General features: G+C 51.6%; 6 protein-coding genes across 6 annotated transcripts; 3 read left to right on the top strand and 3 right to left on the bottom strand.

Annotated features, from left to right (window-relative positions):
• Positions 1-2,119: 2,119 nt before the first annotated feature.
• On the top strand, positions 2,120-2,452 carry CORC01_14059 (CFEM domain-containing protein; the record flags this gene model as incomplete). The annotated part of the gene is made up of 1 exon (XM_022625670.1): positions 2,120-2,452. The coding sequence occupies one exon, from the start codon at positions 2,120-2,122 to the stop codon at positions 2,450-2,452; it is 333 nt and encodes a 110-aa protein (XP_022467817.1).
• A 480-nt stretch (positions 2,453-2,932) lies between these two features.
• Positions 2,933-4,038, bottom strand: CORC01_14058 (uncharacterized protein; the record flags this gene model as incomplete). The annotated part of the gene is made up of 2 exons (XM_022625669.1): positions 2,933-3,741; positions 3,825-4,038. 2 exons carry the CDS (start codon positions 4,036-4,038, stop codon positions 2,933-2,935), a joined length of 1,023 nt encoding a protein of 340 aa, XP_022467816.1.
• A 527-nt stretch (positions 4,039-4,565) lies between these two features.
• Positions 4,566-5,127, top strand: CORC01_14057 (uncharacterized protein; the record flags this gene model as incomplete). The annotated part of the gene is made up of 2 exons (XM_022625668.1): positions 4,566-4,574; positions 4,633-5,127. The coding sequence occupies 2 exons, from the start codon at positions 4,566-4,568 to the stop codon at positions 5,125-5,127; spliced, it is 504 nt and encodes a 167-aa protein (XP_022467815.1).
• A 305-nt stretch (positions 5,128-5,432) lies between these two features.
• CORC01_14056 (fungal specific transcription factor domain-containing protein) lies at positions 5,433-7,806 on the bottom strand (the record flags this gene model as incomplete). Its single annotated transcript, XM_022625667.1, has 6 exons — positions 5,433-5,847; positions 5,898-6,254; positions 6,308-6,639; positions 6,697-6,995; positions 7,056-7,613; positions 7,761-7,806. 6 exons carry the CDS (start codon positions 7,804-7,806, stop codon positions 5,433-5,435), a joined length of 2,007 nt encoding a protein of 668 aa, XP_022467814.1.
• A 1,731-nt stretch (positions 7,807-9,537) lies between these two features.
• CORC01_14055 (uncharacterized protein) lies at positions 9,538-10,388 on the bottom strand (the record flags this gene model as incomplete). The annotated part of the gene is made up of 3 exons (XM_022625666.1): positions 9,538-9,738; positions 9,963-10,111; positions 10,355-10,388. The coding sequence occupies 3 exons, from the start codon at positions 10,386-10,388 to the stop codon at positions 9,538-9,540; spliced, it is 384 nt and encodes a 127-aa protein (XP_022467813.1).
• Positions 10,389-11,614: 1,226 nt separating this feature from the next.
• On the top strand, positions 11,615-13,429 carry CORC01_14054 (F-box domain-containing protein; the record flags this gene model as incomplete). The annotated part of the gene is made up of 1 exon (XM_022625665.1): positions 11,615-13,429. The coding sequence occupies one exon, from the start codon at positions 11,615-11,617 to the stop codon at positions 13,427-13,429; it is 1,815 nt and encodes a 604-aa protein (XP_022467812.1).
• Between the last annotated feature and the right edge of the window lie 1,082 nt (positions 13,430-14,511).

The following is a 14,511-nucleotide window of genomic DNA, read 5'->3' as shown; positions in this document are numbered from 1 at the left end:
ACCAATGGCATGTCCAATCATCACTCCGAGGTCAGTGACAGCAGTGAAAAAAAGACGGAAGGAAGCTAAATTTTGGTTCTCTCGGGATGCTCGTCAAATCTAAGATGCTCCTTCCAAGACCTCAGCTGAATGGCGACAACTATATACTCCTGTTCGGTAGTTTAATGAATGACTCCACGAGCAGCAGGGTGTGCAGGGTCAAGTCAGAGCCGCTTGCTCGCATCCGTCTTGGTTAGCAAGTATTTATGGCCTGCTTTCTGGTGGAAATGTGAACCAAACGTTGGTTAGGTTGTAGTTGATATTTGACTAGGGCAACGGGTCTACAAGAGTCTTTCACATTAGTATCACGTAGCGGGCTACCAGCTTGAAACGAGATTATTTTTCTTCTGAGAATACTCTCTTCTGAGAATACTCTCTTCTGAGAATATTCTCTTCTGCTTGAAAGTGTGATGCTTGGTTATATCCCTCGGCTTCGCCTGAAAACTCGTTGAGCAGAAGCATACACATGGTCTCCTCCGTATCAGCTTTGTATTGTGCCTGGAAGAGGAATAGCGTTACTATTCGAAGTTAAGCGAACAATCAGGAAACGGATCAAGCACGACCTACCGTTTTCTCGATACTCACACTCAGCATGCCCTACGCAGAATCAAAACTTGGGGGGAACAAAAAACTGAATGGTACTTTGACGGCGTGTTTCAGACAGCTCTCACATTAACCCTACATCGCCACCAATGACTGTCACCAACAGCCTCAATGTTGGCGGTGGGCACTAATAAGGTCTTTTCAACGAAGCCTGGCTAGCTACTAAGTGAACCTCGCTGTCCAAGAGCCATACCAGAGATGGAGAGGAGAGATGTTTGGCTACTATACCAGGAATGGGACCCCGAAGACTAGCATTGTCGAGTCCTTAACGTCCCATAGTGACACGGTCACGAAGCTTTGCAGTTTTGGCTTGCGGTGTTCGAGGTTCTGAGCGAAACGTCATCAAGAAGGGCCATGATGCTAGCACGCAAAGGCTGTGTCGCTATGACTGAACAACATATCCCAAGTATAGTAAGGTCGTTAAAGCAGAGACAGCGAGCAAGAATGAGAAGAAATGAATTGGTGGTAGGGAATACAAGAGTGATTACCCATACAATTTGACGATCCTCGGAACAACGCTTAGATTTCATAATGTAACGTCCGTTCCAAAGACACGGATTTCAGAAAACGTCTCGAAGGTCGCTTACTTGGCGCAGCCGGCGAAGCCACCAAATCATTCTCAGATAGATGCGCAGCCGTTGGGTGCTCAGTCATCTTTGCGTGTGGCTTTGACGCGGCTCTGCGTCTTGAAGTTGCCGACCACGCCATCATACGTAACCACACAGCCCTCTGAGCGGTTCGAAGCGATCAATACGCAGGCCCGTGCCTCAACCGAACGGCTCGTCCCATCACTTCATGCCCATCATGCAAGCTAGGGGGTGAAAGATTCTCTAGTATGAACGCCAAAGTGGTTTCCCTAGGTATGACGACTAAACGTGGTTGGACGCTGACTGTCCAGCTCATGCGATCCACTCGCTCATGCGATCCACTCGCTCATGCGATCCACCAGGTACTTATTAACAACACTACCGGGCTGTGTCGGCGGAAACAAAGAGGCAAAGCGTATAGATGTTGGGATCAAGTCATTGTCGTACACCCCCGGCCCCAAACAAGCGTTCGTGATCTAGGTTTGGAGTCACACGCTCACGCGCTTTTGCTCGACGGAGCGGCGAAAACCTAGTTGATCACACTGCGCGGACACCATCTCCGAGATCCAACCAACTTGATGTGAACAAGGAAATGCCGAAAGCTCTGCTGCCGACGGCGGCGATGGCAGAACGAGAACATACGTCAGAGGTTGGGATGAGGAGAAGGGACAGAGGAAGAAGCACCCGTTGCTCTTGCTTTGACAACTGCCTGACCATAGATTTACGTATATAAGTGCTTGTAACGACCGCGTTGCAAGTGGTAAGTTGCCTCAACAACTCGCACACTGCGGCCACGTTCCCAACAAGAAAAATCTCCGATATCTTACATCTAAATAAATTCAGACCCTACGATCAGCCAAAATCTACAAGCGCACGCAATATCACTCAAAATGAAGACTTCATTTATCGCCATCCTTGCTGCTGCCGCCGGTATGGCCATTGCCGACAGTCTTGACGTGCCCGACTGTGCCAAGCAGTGCGTCAACGATGATATTCAGAAGAGCGGCTGCAACCAAAATCAGATCAAGGATTGTTACTGCCAAAAGGCCAACGTCAACTCACTCGTCAACTGCGTCAGTGGTGCCTGCAAAGACCAGAACGACCTGGTCAAGGCAGCCCAGGCAGCTCAGAAGGCATGCCCCCAACTCACGGGTGGTTTCATACCGGGGACCAATAACGGAGGCGGTAACAACAACGGTGGCAACAATGGAGGGAGGAACTAGACTTAGTATGAGTTGAGTTGCCTTTACAAGTCACCCTGTGTCGAACGGTCCAGTTGTGTGTGTGTGTCCATACTTTGCTTGTCAAACCATCATGGCACTGCTCAAGAAGAATGTGCAAGGGACGTGGGAGATATCTGGGTTGATAAAATTTGCGAAGGCAACACTTTTCCGCAGTGGTATTTTCTAAACAAATGAGAAACTTGTTTCTGTACAAAGTGTGTCACAGTGCTGGCTAATTTCCTACCATAGAACAGTTTCTTCTCTACTTCCCGATACAGGCTTGAGCTGTAAACCTTTGTATCGTGGCACATATTGTGTAAACGTGTTGTCTGTGGCCAAATGGCTGGATTGATTGATGTTCCAACCGTAGACAATCAATGTAGTAAGGGTTCATAATCGTTTTTGATTCATACTGAAAGGTGTGAACATATGTCGTTGACTGGGTATCTTGCGTTCCATGTATCATCTACTGGCCTCTGGTTACCAAAGCGAAATCCTGCTATATAAGTCATCATAAACCTTCCCAATCCAGCCGTCCGTTAGACCACCCCTAGCCACGATTCCCAAACCGCCGGCAGCCCAGATGCCTGCCGCGGCCGCGGCTGCGCCGTGTAGCGCCCACCACGCTCTTCTCTTCCGCCGTCGCACCCTTTTGTCAACGACATTGTGTCCACTACCGCTCCACCCCATAGCCGTTGGCGCCAGGCCCAGCCACTTTGCGGCGCCCCAAACCATATGCCCGCAGCCTATTGCAAGAAGGCTGGTGTACGTAATCCACGAGACGAAGGAATGCCGGGCAAATCCATGCGAAACGAACCCCAAGCCAATGTTGGAGCTGCCGCCATCAACTTGCAGAGGAAGAATTCGGTTAATGCCTGCGTGAGCAACAAGAAGAATTGTGAAGACATGGCCAGATATAGATATGTAGCTGACGAATGGCCATATCCTGCTAGCTGAGTTGACGTTATTGTAGGTCGAGGTTCGTGATGTTTTGCCGGTCTGAGACCGATACAAGGCGTACATGCCAGGAGTGTTGCCGCCATAGCGCTTGAGATTCTGCGATCGGCGAACGAGGCGGAGGGCGAAGCCAGAGGCGATGTGTGCGAAGATGGGCAACGCCACGAGAAGCGGTTCTGTTAGCGGTGTTTGGTATATTTCTCGAGAAAGTAGCAGGTATGCCTCGGAAGCTGGGACCGATCGCGCAAACAGAGGTATTATCGAGGTGTTGACGACGTGAAGTGACATGAAGACCGGTATCAGGTAGGAAGAAAACTTTTGGATTCGTGTTACTGGGAAGGTCATACGCATTAACCAATCTACCTTCAATGCCGCTGAAATCGACGAGTTCTGTCTCTTTAGTTGGACAACTTACAATAGAATGTAGCGCTGTGACCACTGCCGCTCAGACCCGGCGCAGAAGAAGTCGACCTAAGTGACCCAGTGCTATTCTCAAGGGCATCTTCGGGCAGGGGAGGAAGATCTTTGTCAAAATCGGCCGGTGGCGTCTCGATGGGGGACGGATCAAGTTGAAGAAGCGATATGAGAGTCTCTTCCGACGGCTTCGAGTGAAGAGATCTGGACTCCATGGCAACACGAGTGCTGGCACGTCTTGAGACCAGTCCTTAGAGAGTAGAAAGAGCGCGGCTCGGATTTGGACTGGATTGAACGAGATTGGGTAGGTGAGGTAAGGATTATTTGCTAGGGAGCGGGTAATAGTTTCCAACTGTCAAACAAAGCAGCTCATCAATCCTCGGAACGTCATAGGTTAGAGTTGCAAGGGAGCGGGAGCGCCTATCAGTTTCCGCGTCTGAGCCTACATAGTACAGGCGAGGTAGTGGACCTGGCGGCAATCCATAGAGCCGCAATACCTCCGCGCTACCTACTGTGCTAGTGGTGCCTTAGGTAATGAGGTACCGTAGCATTCGATGTCCAGGGGCCTGCAGCGGCTCCCCGCATTGCGTTGTGGGTCCGCGTCGCTGGATTCGGAACCTGTGAGTTTGATATCTCTGGCAGCGCACGTAGCTGTATGTAACCTCTTTCTTGGTACCCACCAGCCGTCACAGAATCCCATCGCCCCTGATCGACAGCTCTCTGCCTCCAAGATCCTGGAGACATGCCTCCAGTAAGCCCGTATGTTTCTACTTGTTCAACGGTATTCCTAACCCACGCTGCTTGCCTAGCGACACCAAACACTGCCTCCGGCACAGACCGCTGCCGCCCGCGAAGCCCTGCAGTCTTTTTACTGCAGTCTCTGCTCGAAGGGATATACTCGCATGAATGACTACGAGGCGCATCTCAGTAGCTATGATCATAGTCATAAGCAGCGTCTCAAAGACATGAAGGCCATGGTTCGCGACCCCAACGCCGGCGCCCGAGCCCGCAAAGCCGAGGCCAAGGCAGACGGCCTTGTCAGCATCAAGCTCGCCAACAACGAACAGCCACAGCAATCTGTCGGAGGCGGGGGATTCAAGAAGGGTGGTTTTAAGAAGTCGGGCTTTAAGTCGGCCTTCGCCCATGTCGACACCCCGACCGCGCCAGACGCGCCAAGGTCACAAGTCGGCCAAGCCCTAGAAGCTGACAGGGTGGCGAATGCGCGCGTTCGAGATGCTGCTGTAGAGAGCGATACCGACGACGAGAGCTACGAGCATTACGATCCGCGATACCCCACCGACTGAAGTACTCGCGCCAAACGCGACACCTACATCACGTGCAATAGGTCAAGCTAGAGCTTGATTGGATGCAGGACCAGGAAGAAGCCATGATGTCTTTTCACGATATCTCCATTCTATCTGGGCTTACAACACCCCATGACGAAACCACAAACAATCTTTCAGCCCTCGCAACGCTCGTTATTGCCTAGTCCCACATCATAAGACACTCTCGGATCCAAGATCGTGTCAGCGAGGTGACAATTGACTAGTCACAGCCCTTCTGGAAGGAGATGCGCCAGCTCGCTCCCGATCGTCCCCTTTCGGCCAGCTTAATTGAATTGGGATAGGTCTTCTTCAAGCAACCCCATCATGTACTGACTACCCGAGAACCAGTTGCCTAGTTGAGCAGTCTGAATAGTAGGCTGCGACATTTCGCTGGTATCCATACCCGGAGCAGGATATTCCGTGGGCGGGAACCCTAGCGCACTAAGATAGACATCGAACTCGTCGTTGATGGGACCACGTTCATTTGATTGCTGCGACTTGCTCTCCACATAAAGAGTTGCCACGTTACACAGCATCAAACAGAGCTGGTGAAGCTTCTCCACCGGCTCTGACATGGCGCATGCAGGTCGAAGGGAAGCAACGAAATCATTTAGCTTCTTCAGGTCGTCAGCACTGGAAGTGTCGATCACATGACAGAAAAGGACGAAGAAGGGTGTGAAGGGTGTGAGGAGGATGGCCCTTGGGACGAGTCAGCATGAACCGTAATCAGAGTATTTACTTCGACTGACCAGTGAATATAGACTGCTTTGAGATGTCGCCCTTCCTCGGCAATCCCTTGCATGCATTCAAGGTGCAGCTGCATGGCAAATCGTGCCGTGTCTATACATTCCTGAGTAAATCGTGTAGGCGAACCTTCAGGCGCTGGCAATGCCCTATAGATGAGAGTTAATGTGGACTGAAACGTCAGTTCGTCGCCTCGCAGGTGTATGGCCAGAATGGACGACGCGTTGAGAGCCTTGAGGCCGAAGAGAGCTTGCTCCCGCACATGCGACGCGGCCGCCATGATCGTCTTTTGTTCACTTTCCAGGCGCCGCACGCTTTCGATGCGCTCTTCTTGCGACTGTCCCAGTGCAAGCGGGCTATATCTGCCATTGATGTTAGCTTGATGGCTTGTACCGTTGAGACAGGGGCCTCGAACAGTTGTTCATAAATGCGGTGTTGGATCTCAGCCTGCTTGATCCACGTCGTTATGATAAGACCCCAGGGATCCGCAACCATGGTATTGTCGACTTGCCGCGGCAAGGTGATGTCCCAGTCCTGGATGACCGATGCCCTCCCCGTTCTCAAGGATAAGGTTTTGTCGAGCATGTATACGTGCCAAAATAAAAGGGTCTTGATGTCCCTGGGCCCGGCGCTCTCGCTCCTAACTTGCGAGACACGGTGGTAGCCAAGTGTCTGACACAGGCTTGCAGCGGTCGATGTGAAAAGCCACGCAAGGGATGGTTTCGAAACATCCACAGCATAAACGGCCTGCAGTCATTGTCAGCTCTGCCACTTACAAATAAACACAAAAAGCCTTTCACGAACCGCTAGAAGCAAAGCTTCGATGCTCTCAATCTTGGCAGGCAGCATCAAAGGCAAGGAAGCTAGCGCCATTTCCAGATTATTCTGACACATGTGTTGATACCTCTCGAACTCCTCGCGCGCAGTCGCATCCGATGCTAGGTACGCCTGTTCCATGAATAAGTAGAAGAGCGCGCCATTCACTATGATGAAGGTGGTATCGGCGAAGTTGTCGGTGCAGAAATACACTCTTCTGCAAAGCTCAGCCAGGTCGTCAACGTCGAGGAAGGAGCATGCGAGCGAGAAGATGCTGGGAGGAGAAACTATCGTCATGTCAGCCTCTTGAACCTCTCTTGAACTCTAGGAATCAGAGATGAATGAACCTTTCATATGCTTGAGCAAGGCAACAACTGCGTTCATAGGCGGCATGGGCAAGTCGGACAGGCCTCCCGGAGGAAGCGGTTGTTGCGCGCGGAACCGGAATTCTCTATTCGAAGAAGCCTTGCTCTGCATAGCAACAATCTGCCGTAGAGAAGAAAGAGCCGCTTGCATATTGGGCGCCACGTCCTGGAGCGAGGTTCTCTGCACAGCGTCTTCGATGAAATCGCTGGCGAACATGGTATGGGCGGTCAACGAAGGATCGCCCTCAAAGGCTGAATCCGAGTCTGCGCCGTCATGGGATAGAACTGAGGCATCCCCGATCGTTGAGGCCGAGGGGGTCGTATGTCTTGCCCTAGTAGCGTCCCACGAATGAGTAGCCACGCCGGGAGCGTTGTTGCTGAGGCTCCGAAGCAGCTCCTCGATATTCGAAAGGCGTTCTTCGATTAGATCAATCTTTTTCTCACTATTGATAGGAACGTCGACATTAGTGTTTTGTCCCTGAGATTTCACTAGTCGGGTGGTATCATCAGAAAACACTGTGGTGAACACAAGACAATGAGCTCATCCGACAGTGGTAACATGGCGTAAGGATATGTACAGCAAGGCGTATAGTAATCAGGAACGAAGAAAACAAAGGTAAGGTAGATGGCGTACTATTGGAGGGAAATGAGCACGCGATGTCTTTGCTCTTTTGGCTTCTGACCCACGCCGTTTGAGCTGCAGGAGCGTTGAGTTATACGGCAGTTGGAACATGGCGAACTCTTATCACAACGAATCTGTAGCGCAAAGCCAAAGCGCGAGTCCTCTGTCAGCAAAACCGGAATCTCAATGGAATGCGTGGGCTAGCTCCTTGGTGTGAGTGATGGGAGGGGGAAGGGTGGTAACAGCGGGTAGGAAGGATGTCCAGCTTGAGGGGTACAGCCTTCCCACCGCGCGCACCATCGAGGGATGATGAAGAAGCAGACACGAGTGGGATTGGGGGTACCAACTTTACGGGTACGACATTGATCACACTAGACGATAAAGAGACAGAGTCAGTACTTGGTTTTGGTAAACGAGTTTTAACTGGCGAGAAGGAGGTCTGATGGATCGTGTGAAGCAAATCAATCTGAATATGGATGTTTGCGACATACAGCTCGACGAAGGCCCTGGTCGTCGGGACCCGCGGACCGGGAATCAGAATCCATGTTCATCAAGAACGATGACCCGACACTGCAGCGTGCCTGAGCCTTGCTTTGCGGCGGTATGTGCCAGTATGTGCCGAGACCTGCTCTGAATTATTGGTTCGGAAGGCGGCAGCCAAGGCAGGGCCCGTAGGGTGCTGCGGGGCAGAGGTGACGACGGCGTGGTTGTTGCGTCGGAGATGCAGTTGGGATTGCGATACTTCTACGGCGAGGACGCTGAGAACGCGGGTCATTCCAGGGGGTCCGTGAGGGAAGGGCGCACAAAGAGCAAGTGAGTGAATGAGGATGAGGAAGAGGGAGAGCGAATGTTTGTGTGTGGGAGGATACAGGAGGGGGCTAAACTATGAATCGAAATGCGGCAGTGGCAGCGGCAATGCAAGTGTTGGGGCCGATAGTTGAGCTTATTCGATCTTTGGCTTTTCACGGCGTATTCGGGGTAGTGTAGTTCGACTACAATGAGTCTGGGGCGGTTGAGGTTTGGTCGAAGATACAACCGGCGGCTCAGGGATGAAATTTGGACGAAATTGAGGCTGAGTTTGAGATCATGTAGTATACGGATACCTGAGAGCGAGTATTGTTACGGTAAGGCAGTTGAGAAGAGGCAAGGCTGGCTAATGACCCCCTCTCTCTACGAGTTGGATAAGGTTAAGACACGGTAATTGGTTCACCGTGCTGCGCGGTCCTGGACTGTCCAGGCAGACCTAGGCAACCAATGGAAGTCGGACAAGGACGTACTAACGACGCCGACGGACGGTATCGGACTCTAAAGTACGTAATGTAGGTGGTTTTTTATTGGCCCCAGGAGAAGCCCGGGTAGGCTGCAGGGCATGCTGGGTTACTATTCTAAGGTCCGGGAGAAGGAGGAAGCATGGCTCGAATGCACTAGGTAGCCTCAACGCTTGACTCACCCCCTTGACTCAGGCAAGGCGCTATGTGACGGCTCACTTCCAAGTTCCAGTACCTCTTGTGAATGCTGAGAAATGTACGGCACGGCATATTTGCTGTTGGCCTTGCAAGACGCATTATATAAGGTAGGGTACGGATATATGTTGTGTACATAGAGGCAAGGTGCCCTATGCAAGGTGAGTCAACGGGTGCCCAATGTATATCAAGGGCCCGTCGACCGCGTTATCGACACCCAACCACTCCATCAAGGGGGCCACAAGCTGCGGCAGCTGGCTGATACATTTCGGCCACCCGCGGATGCCATGACGCAGTCAACATAGGTACTAGGGCGGTCTCTATAAAACAATGGAGGACGTGTCCAGCAACATCTGGAAAGAATCTAACTTTTCCATAATTAGTACTTGTCCAAATGAGACGTAAGATTGTCCATGCCCAAACCAAAGTCTGCGTTGAAATGTTGTTCGTTTCTCGCTCCCACAAGCGTCTTGTCCTCTTCATTCTCTTCTAAGCTTTCGCCGGTGCTCCAAGCGTCGGCGCGCCAGCTGGGCACCCCGGCTTGCCGAACATCTTCATCGGTCCAGATCCCATCGGCCACCTATATTGTACAGTCCTTCCAGTCGTAATCCACTTGAAGCCGAGATGACCCCGCCCTGTCCGAGCTGTTCGTGTTCCTGCCAACCCCGGCGACCTCCACCTACGGGACCGTGCGATTTCAGTGGCCGGCTGCAAGGCCAGTGGTTCGTTGCACGATACCGCCCCAGCGCTGTCAACCTTAAGGTAGGAACTCTCTCCGCTCAATCACGTCGTCAGTATCCGTACCTTGGTGGCATGACTGTGCCCGAATTGGATCATCTTGTGGATCCTCTTCTTCCGCCAGGTCGTTGAATCGATCCAAAAGGCGTGCACCACTGGAGGGACGTAGGCCTCATCATACCATGGCAGTAGCAGCAAGCCCAGCTGCTCAGGACCTTCGGCCGACAATGCGGCGGTAAAGCTCCCGGCCCCGATTATATACCACCGGCAGACACCAGACAGAGATTACCTAGAAAGAGCTAACTAAGTCGAATCGGCTACCTTCCAACCTTGCCTGACGCAATTGAAAATTGCTTTCATTGTGAACACACAGTAGAACCAACAAATGCCTGTAGGGACGCTCCTATATTTTACATACTCACACAGCGCTGATACAAATCGATGCTTCATGGACGCACCTTCAACTTTGATCCTGAATACTGCGCCACGCATATCTGTCTGTGGGCGAGCTTGCGCCCACATGCGTTCGGATCGTGAGTAGTTGGAAGCTTATTATGTCTTATATTTTGCTGAAATCGACCGCTGTTCCAGGCGATGCGCACCGCCAAGGCCTCTCATGTAGACATCAAGAATCTTTGACTGCAGCACTCGTCCTCCCACAAAACCCACTATAACCATCATTAGCATTACACCCACGGTTCAATATCCACTGCTGCCGGTGTCGTCTTTGGTGTATATTTTCAAGTCTTATGACCTATGAGTAGAGACTTTAGGGTATCGCCGCATGGGGGAGTACGCAAGCCTTCTGCAAAGTCTCTTCTTCTTAATGGGGATCCCGTACCCACGCCAACTAGGATATTTTGGACCTGGGAAATACTCTGATCGCCAGCTTTGCGCTTATTGTTACCGCACAAGACTTGAGGTAGATGCGACCCCAGTCCATCTCCATTTTGTAGACAGCTGCCGCCTCGCAATCCCTCCTCAGGCATTGGCCGACGTCCAAGATATCTACACCAATATTCTTTCGACGAGCTGAAGGTTCGAGATAATTGGGTTCATTTCCGAGGTAGAAATATCCGGGTTGTACAACTCGCGACCAACGCTGAAAAGGTTTCATCTCGCTAGTTCCTCAACTCTTAAGGCAAAACAGCTTTACTTGCTTGCATGAGGGAGTTTGTACGAAACGAGTACAACATTAACAAATCAACTAGGAATCGCAGACTTGAGACGGTTGAAGACCCAATTGTTCAGAATCCACTACCTTTATGGACTGAAAGTGAATGGCAATAGCTTCTGATGTCCGAGTAAGCAAGTTACGCTGGTTTCCAATTGCCAAGCAGAGTGCGAAGTAGGAGTTTAAGGACAAACAACTCGGGCGCGAAAGAGGACGAAATGGACAGACTTTGGGAACGGAGGTCCAGAAACCGACCGTCCCTCGCGCACAGGCCCCTAGATCGCGCGTTATCTTATCAGTGACCGCATCCTTTCGTTGCGCGACGCCAATCTACAACTACCTCGACATGTGTGACCGTTAATAATGCTGCCCAGACATTTTCACTACCTCGCCTTCCCTCTAGCCCGATGGCGATTTCGCCATCACACGAGTGGATTGAACGCAGTTGAAGATGAACCTATCGCCTATCCCCGTCTTGAACAGAGTACGTTTTGAACAAAGCAGTGAAGGCAGGCTTCCGCCAGCGCTTTGATCGAATCCAAAAATGCAGCGAAAGCGGCGCCAGGCGCTCGGCGGTAGCGACGATCGCCCCGGGCCTGTAAAGCGCGCGCGGCTCACCGCATCGTACCACTACGATTCGAAATCGAAGCCTCAAGGCATGGCTATGTTTGCAGCCGACGATTTTCTGTCCTCTTTGTCGGACGAGCTCCTGGTTCGCATCCTGTCCTTTCTGTCAACTTCCACTCTTGTGGGCATGTCACCCGTGTCCCGCCGTTTCTACCGCCTGTCCGCCGACTCTCAACTATGGCGCACCCTTTACTACCACCGTTTCGTACTGCCGCGCGCTTTGAAGATACCTGGTTTTCGCGATGGGTCTGCTCGAGGAAGCAGTCGAATACAGTTCTCCACACGGCGCACCGTCTGGGCTGACGGCGGCTGGGGTCGGAGAGATGCCTCGGGAGATTCAGTTGACTGGAAGCGCCAGTACAAGTTGCGGCACAATTGGGCTAGTGGTAATGCCTCAGTTCAGGAGCTGAAGGTTGGAGAATCCCTATTAGATTCTACGGGCGCACGGAAGACTTTGGTTAAAGTGATTGAGGGTATCGCTGTCACCGCCGACTGCGTCTCTGGCATGCGAGCCTGGGATCTTAAGACCAAGGAGTCTATCGCCCAGATCAACCTCACTAATGGAAACGGCGGGTCCTTTCCCACTTGCATAGCCATCGATGCCCAAGCTTTTGAAAGTAAAAGGCTTGACGTCTCAGTCGGCTTTATGGACGGAAGCTTCGGCGTTTGGGGGCTCTATATCGAAGAAGGCAGGTTCCTGAAAAGATACAGGCACGAAAAGTCCAGCAACGGCCAGCTAGTGCAGATTGTCTATCACCACCCCTTTATCCTCACGGCAACAGAATCTGTTCTGGTATCTCTGTACGACTTTGAGCGAACCCCTTCCAGCCGAGAGACAGCGACGTTCAGCCGTCAGCGGGACACCATTACTCCAGAACAAAGTGAGATGGAGGCTGCTTCAGAATGCGCAACTCTCCCAGAGTCAGAAAGCGATATGGAAGAGTTCCCATTGCCAAGGTCTGACAAGAGAAAGAAATCACTGCGAGGAGTCAGTCCACTCCCTGCTCCTGTTCTTCTGACTTCGCTCAAGTCACACACGTCTCGAGCACCACTGGCTCTATCTATTCGTCTGGTGGCTTCACATGTGATCGCATCGATCGCATATACATTTTCCACATTGGAAGGATGGTCCATTGGTATACAGGATCTCCAGATACGGCGACAATCTGCGAGCCAGCCGTCGTCAGAGATCGTATCAACACGACTCGCTTTCACTAAGCCTGTTAAGGCTGCGTCTCCAGTTGCCCCGAATTCCTCAACTGAGTGTCGACGGTCTCCGCCTCCAAGACAGGCACCTGAGGGTCCGACAACACTTTGCTACAGCCACCCGTATCTTTTGGCTGCGATGCCGGACAATACCATGATTCTACATATATGTACATCAAATGCCACAAAAGTCAACGTTTCTTCAGGTATCCGCCTCTGGGGCCATACATCAGGCATCAGCGATGCGGAAATCACGGCACGAGGCAAAGCCGTGAGTGTCAGCTCTCGAGGCGAGGAGATTCGAGTCTGGGAGCTCGAGGGACGCGTCAGTGGCAAAAGTATCGAAATCAGGCCGAAGTTGACCTCAGGCTCTGTCTCTACAGAAGTCGTTGTGCCCTTGCCTGAAGCGACGACAGACCGCTGGGATGACCGACGCAACTGGGTAGGCTTTGACGACGAAATGGTCATCGTACTGAAGGAAGCCAAAGATGGAAATGAAAGCCTCATGGTCTACGATTTCTCATGAACGACGTCGGCTAGGGGTCAAAGCAGCGGAACTTGGCCAAGACTGGAAAAAGAGGCTTCCGCTCACTACTAAGCAGCTGCAGCTTGAATAGAACAACTTCAGCGCCCGCGATTCCACAATGAATAAATGTACGCAACTGAGCATCATCAGCTCCCAAGGATCAGTTGTGCGGACTCCTTAGATCAATTGATGGGACTTTTCCGCTATTTCTCAGAGACCTCGTCCCTGGTAGCTACCTTTTCCACATAGGTACCCATGGGAGGTCTCATATGGTTGACGACCAGAGCTAGGCAACAGCTTCTTCGGCAGGCGGATAGGTACTGGCGGGGGAGCAGAATACAAGCTGGTGCCTAGAGGAGGAAAGGGAGGCTACGACGTGTCTTTTCGTCTATTTCTGCGCCTGCTTGCATCATCATCTCAGAGCAGCTACTCGCAAACCCAGAAAGATTTACGTCAGGCATTGGCAATGCCTGCTAGCATTTGGGCTTGGTCTCAAGTTGAGCCACAACCTGGCTGCGTATACGGTACCACAATCCTTCGGTATCTTGTACTGTCCTGTGAAGCTCGGCTGCGATGAGACTCTGTGTATACCTAGCATGGGGTCTCTGGCACCTAAAAGAAATCTACGAGGCTGAGAAGTTGCGACTGAAGAATAACTAACCAATAAAGTTCCCCATAATTATAGGCTTTGTTGTGATAGGCTCCATGAGCCAGTAGCATCCGCCCGTTGTTTTCGACTAAGCCATCGGTTGGGATTCCGTGGTTATCAAAATGAGGGCCGGCCTGCCAGACGTTCATGGTCATGTGCGTCGCCAACGGCAAGGTCAGGTCGACATGAACCCTACCACAGCTTCATCGACACGACCAAAAACATAGTACGCAAATGTCGTGGCAGAGAGCAAGCTGTGGGGTCAGTTCAACTGGAGTTCGTTAACCCGACGTTGCTTCCTGGAATGCATCCATGCCGGCTAACTCTATTGTACACAGGTATGAGTTTACTACATTGCCAAATTGAAGCTTTTTTTTTTTTTGTCTACGCTATACACTGTGCCGTGCCAGCTTTCAAGACAAATAACCAACTT

This window comes from Colletotrichum orchidophilum (genome assembly GCF_001831195.1).
Source record: "Colletotrichum orchidophilum strain IMI 309357 chromosome Unknown Scaffold_234.1, whole genome shotgun sequence".
NCBI classification, from domain to species: Eukaryota; Fungi; Ascomycota; class Sordariomycetes; order Glomerellales; family Glomerellaceae; genus Colletotrichum; species Colletotrichum orchidophilum.
This window is presented reverse-complemented; position numbering and strand designations above follow the sequence as displayed.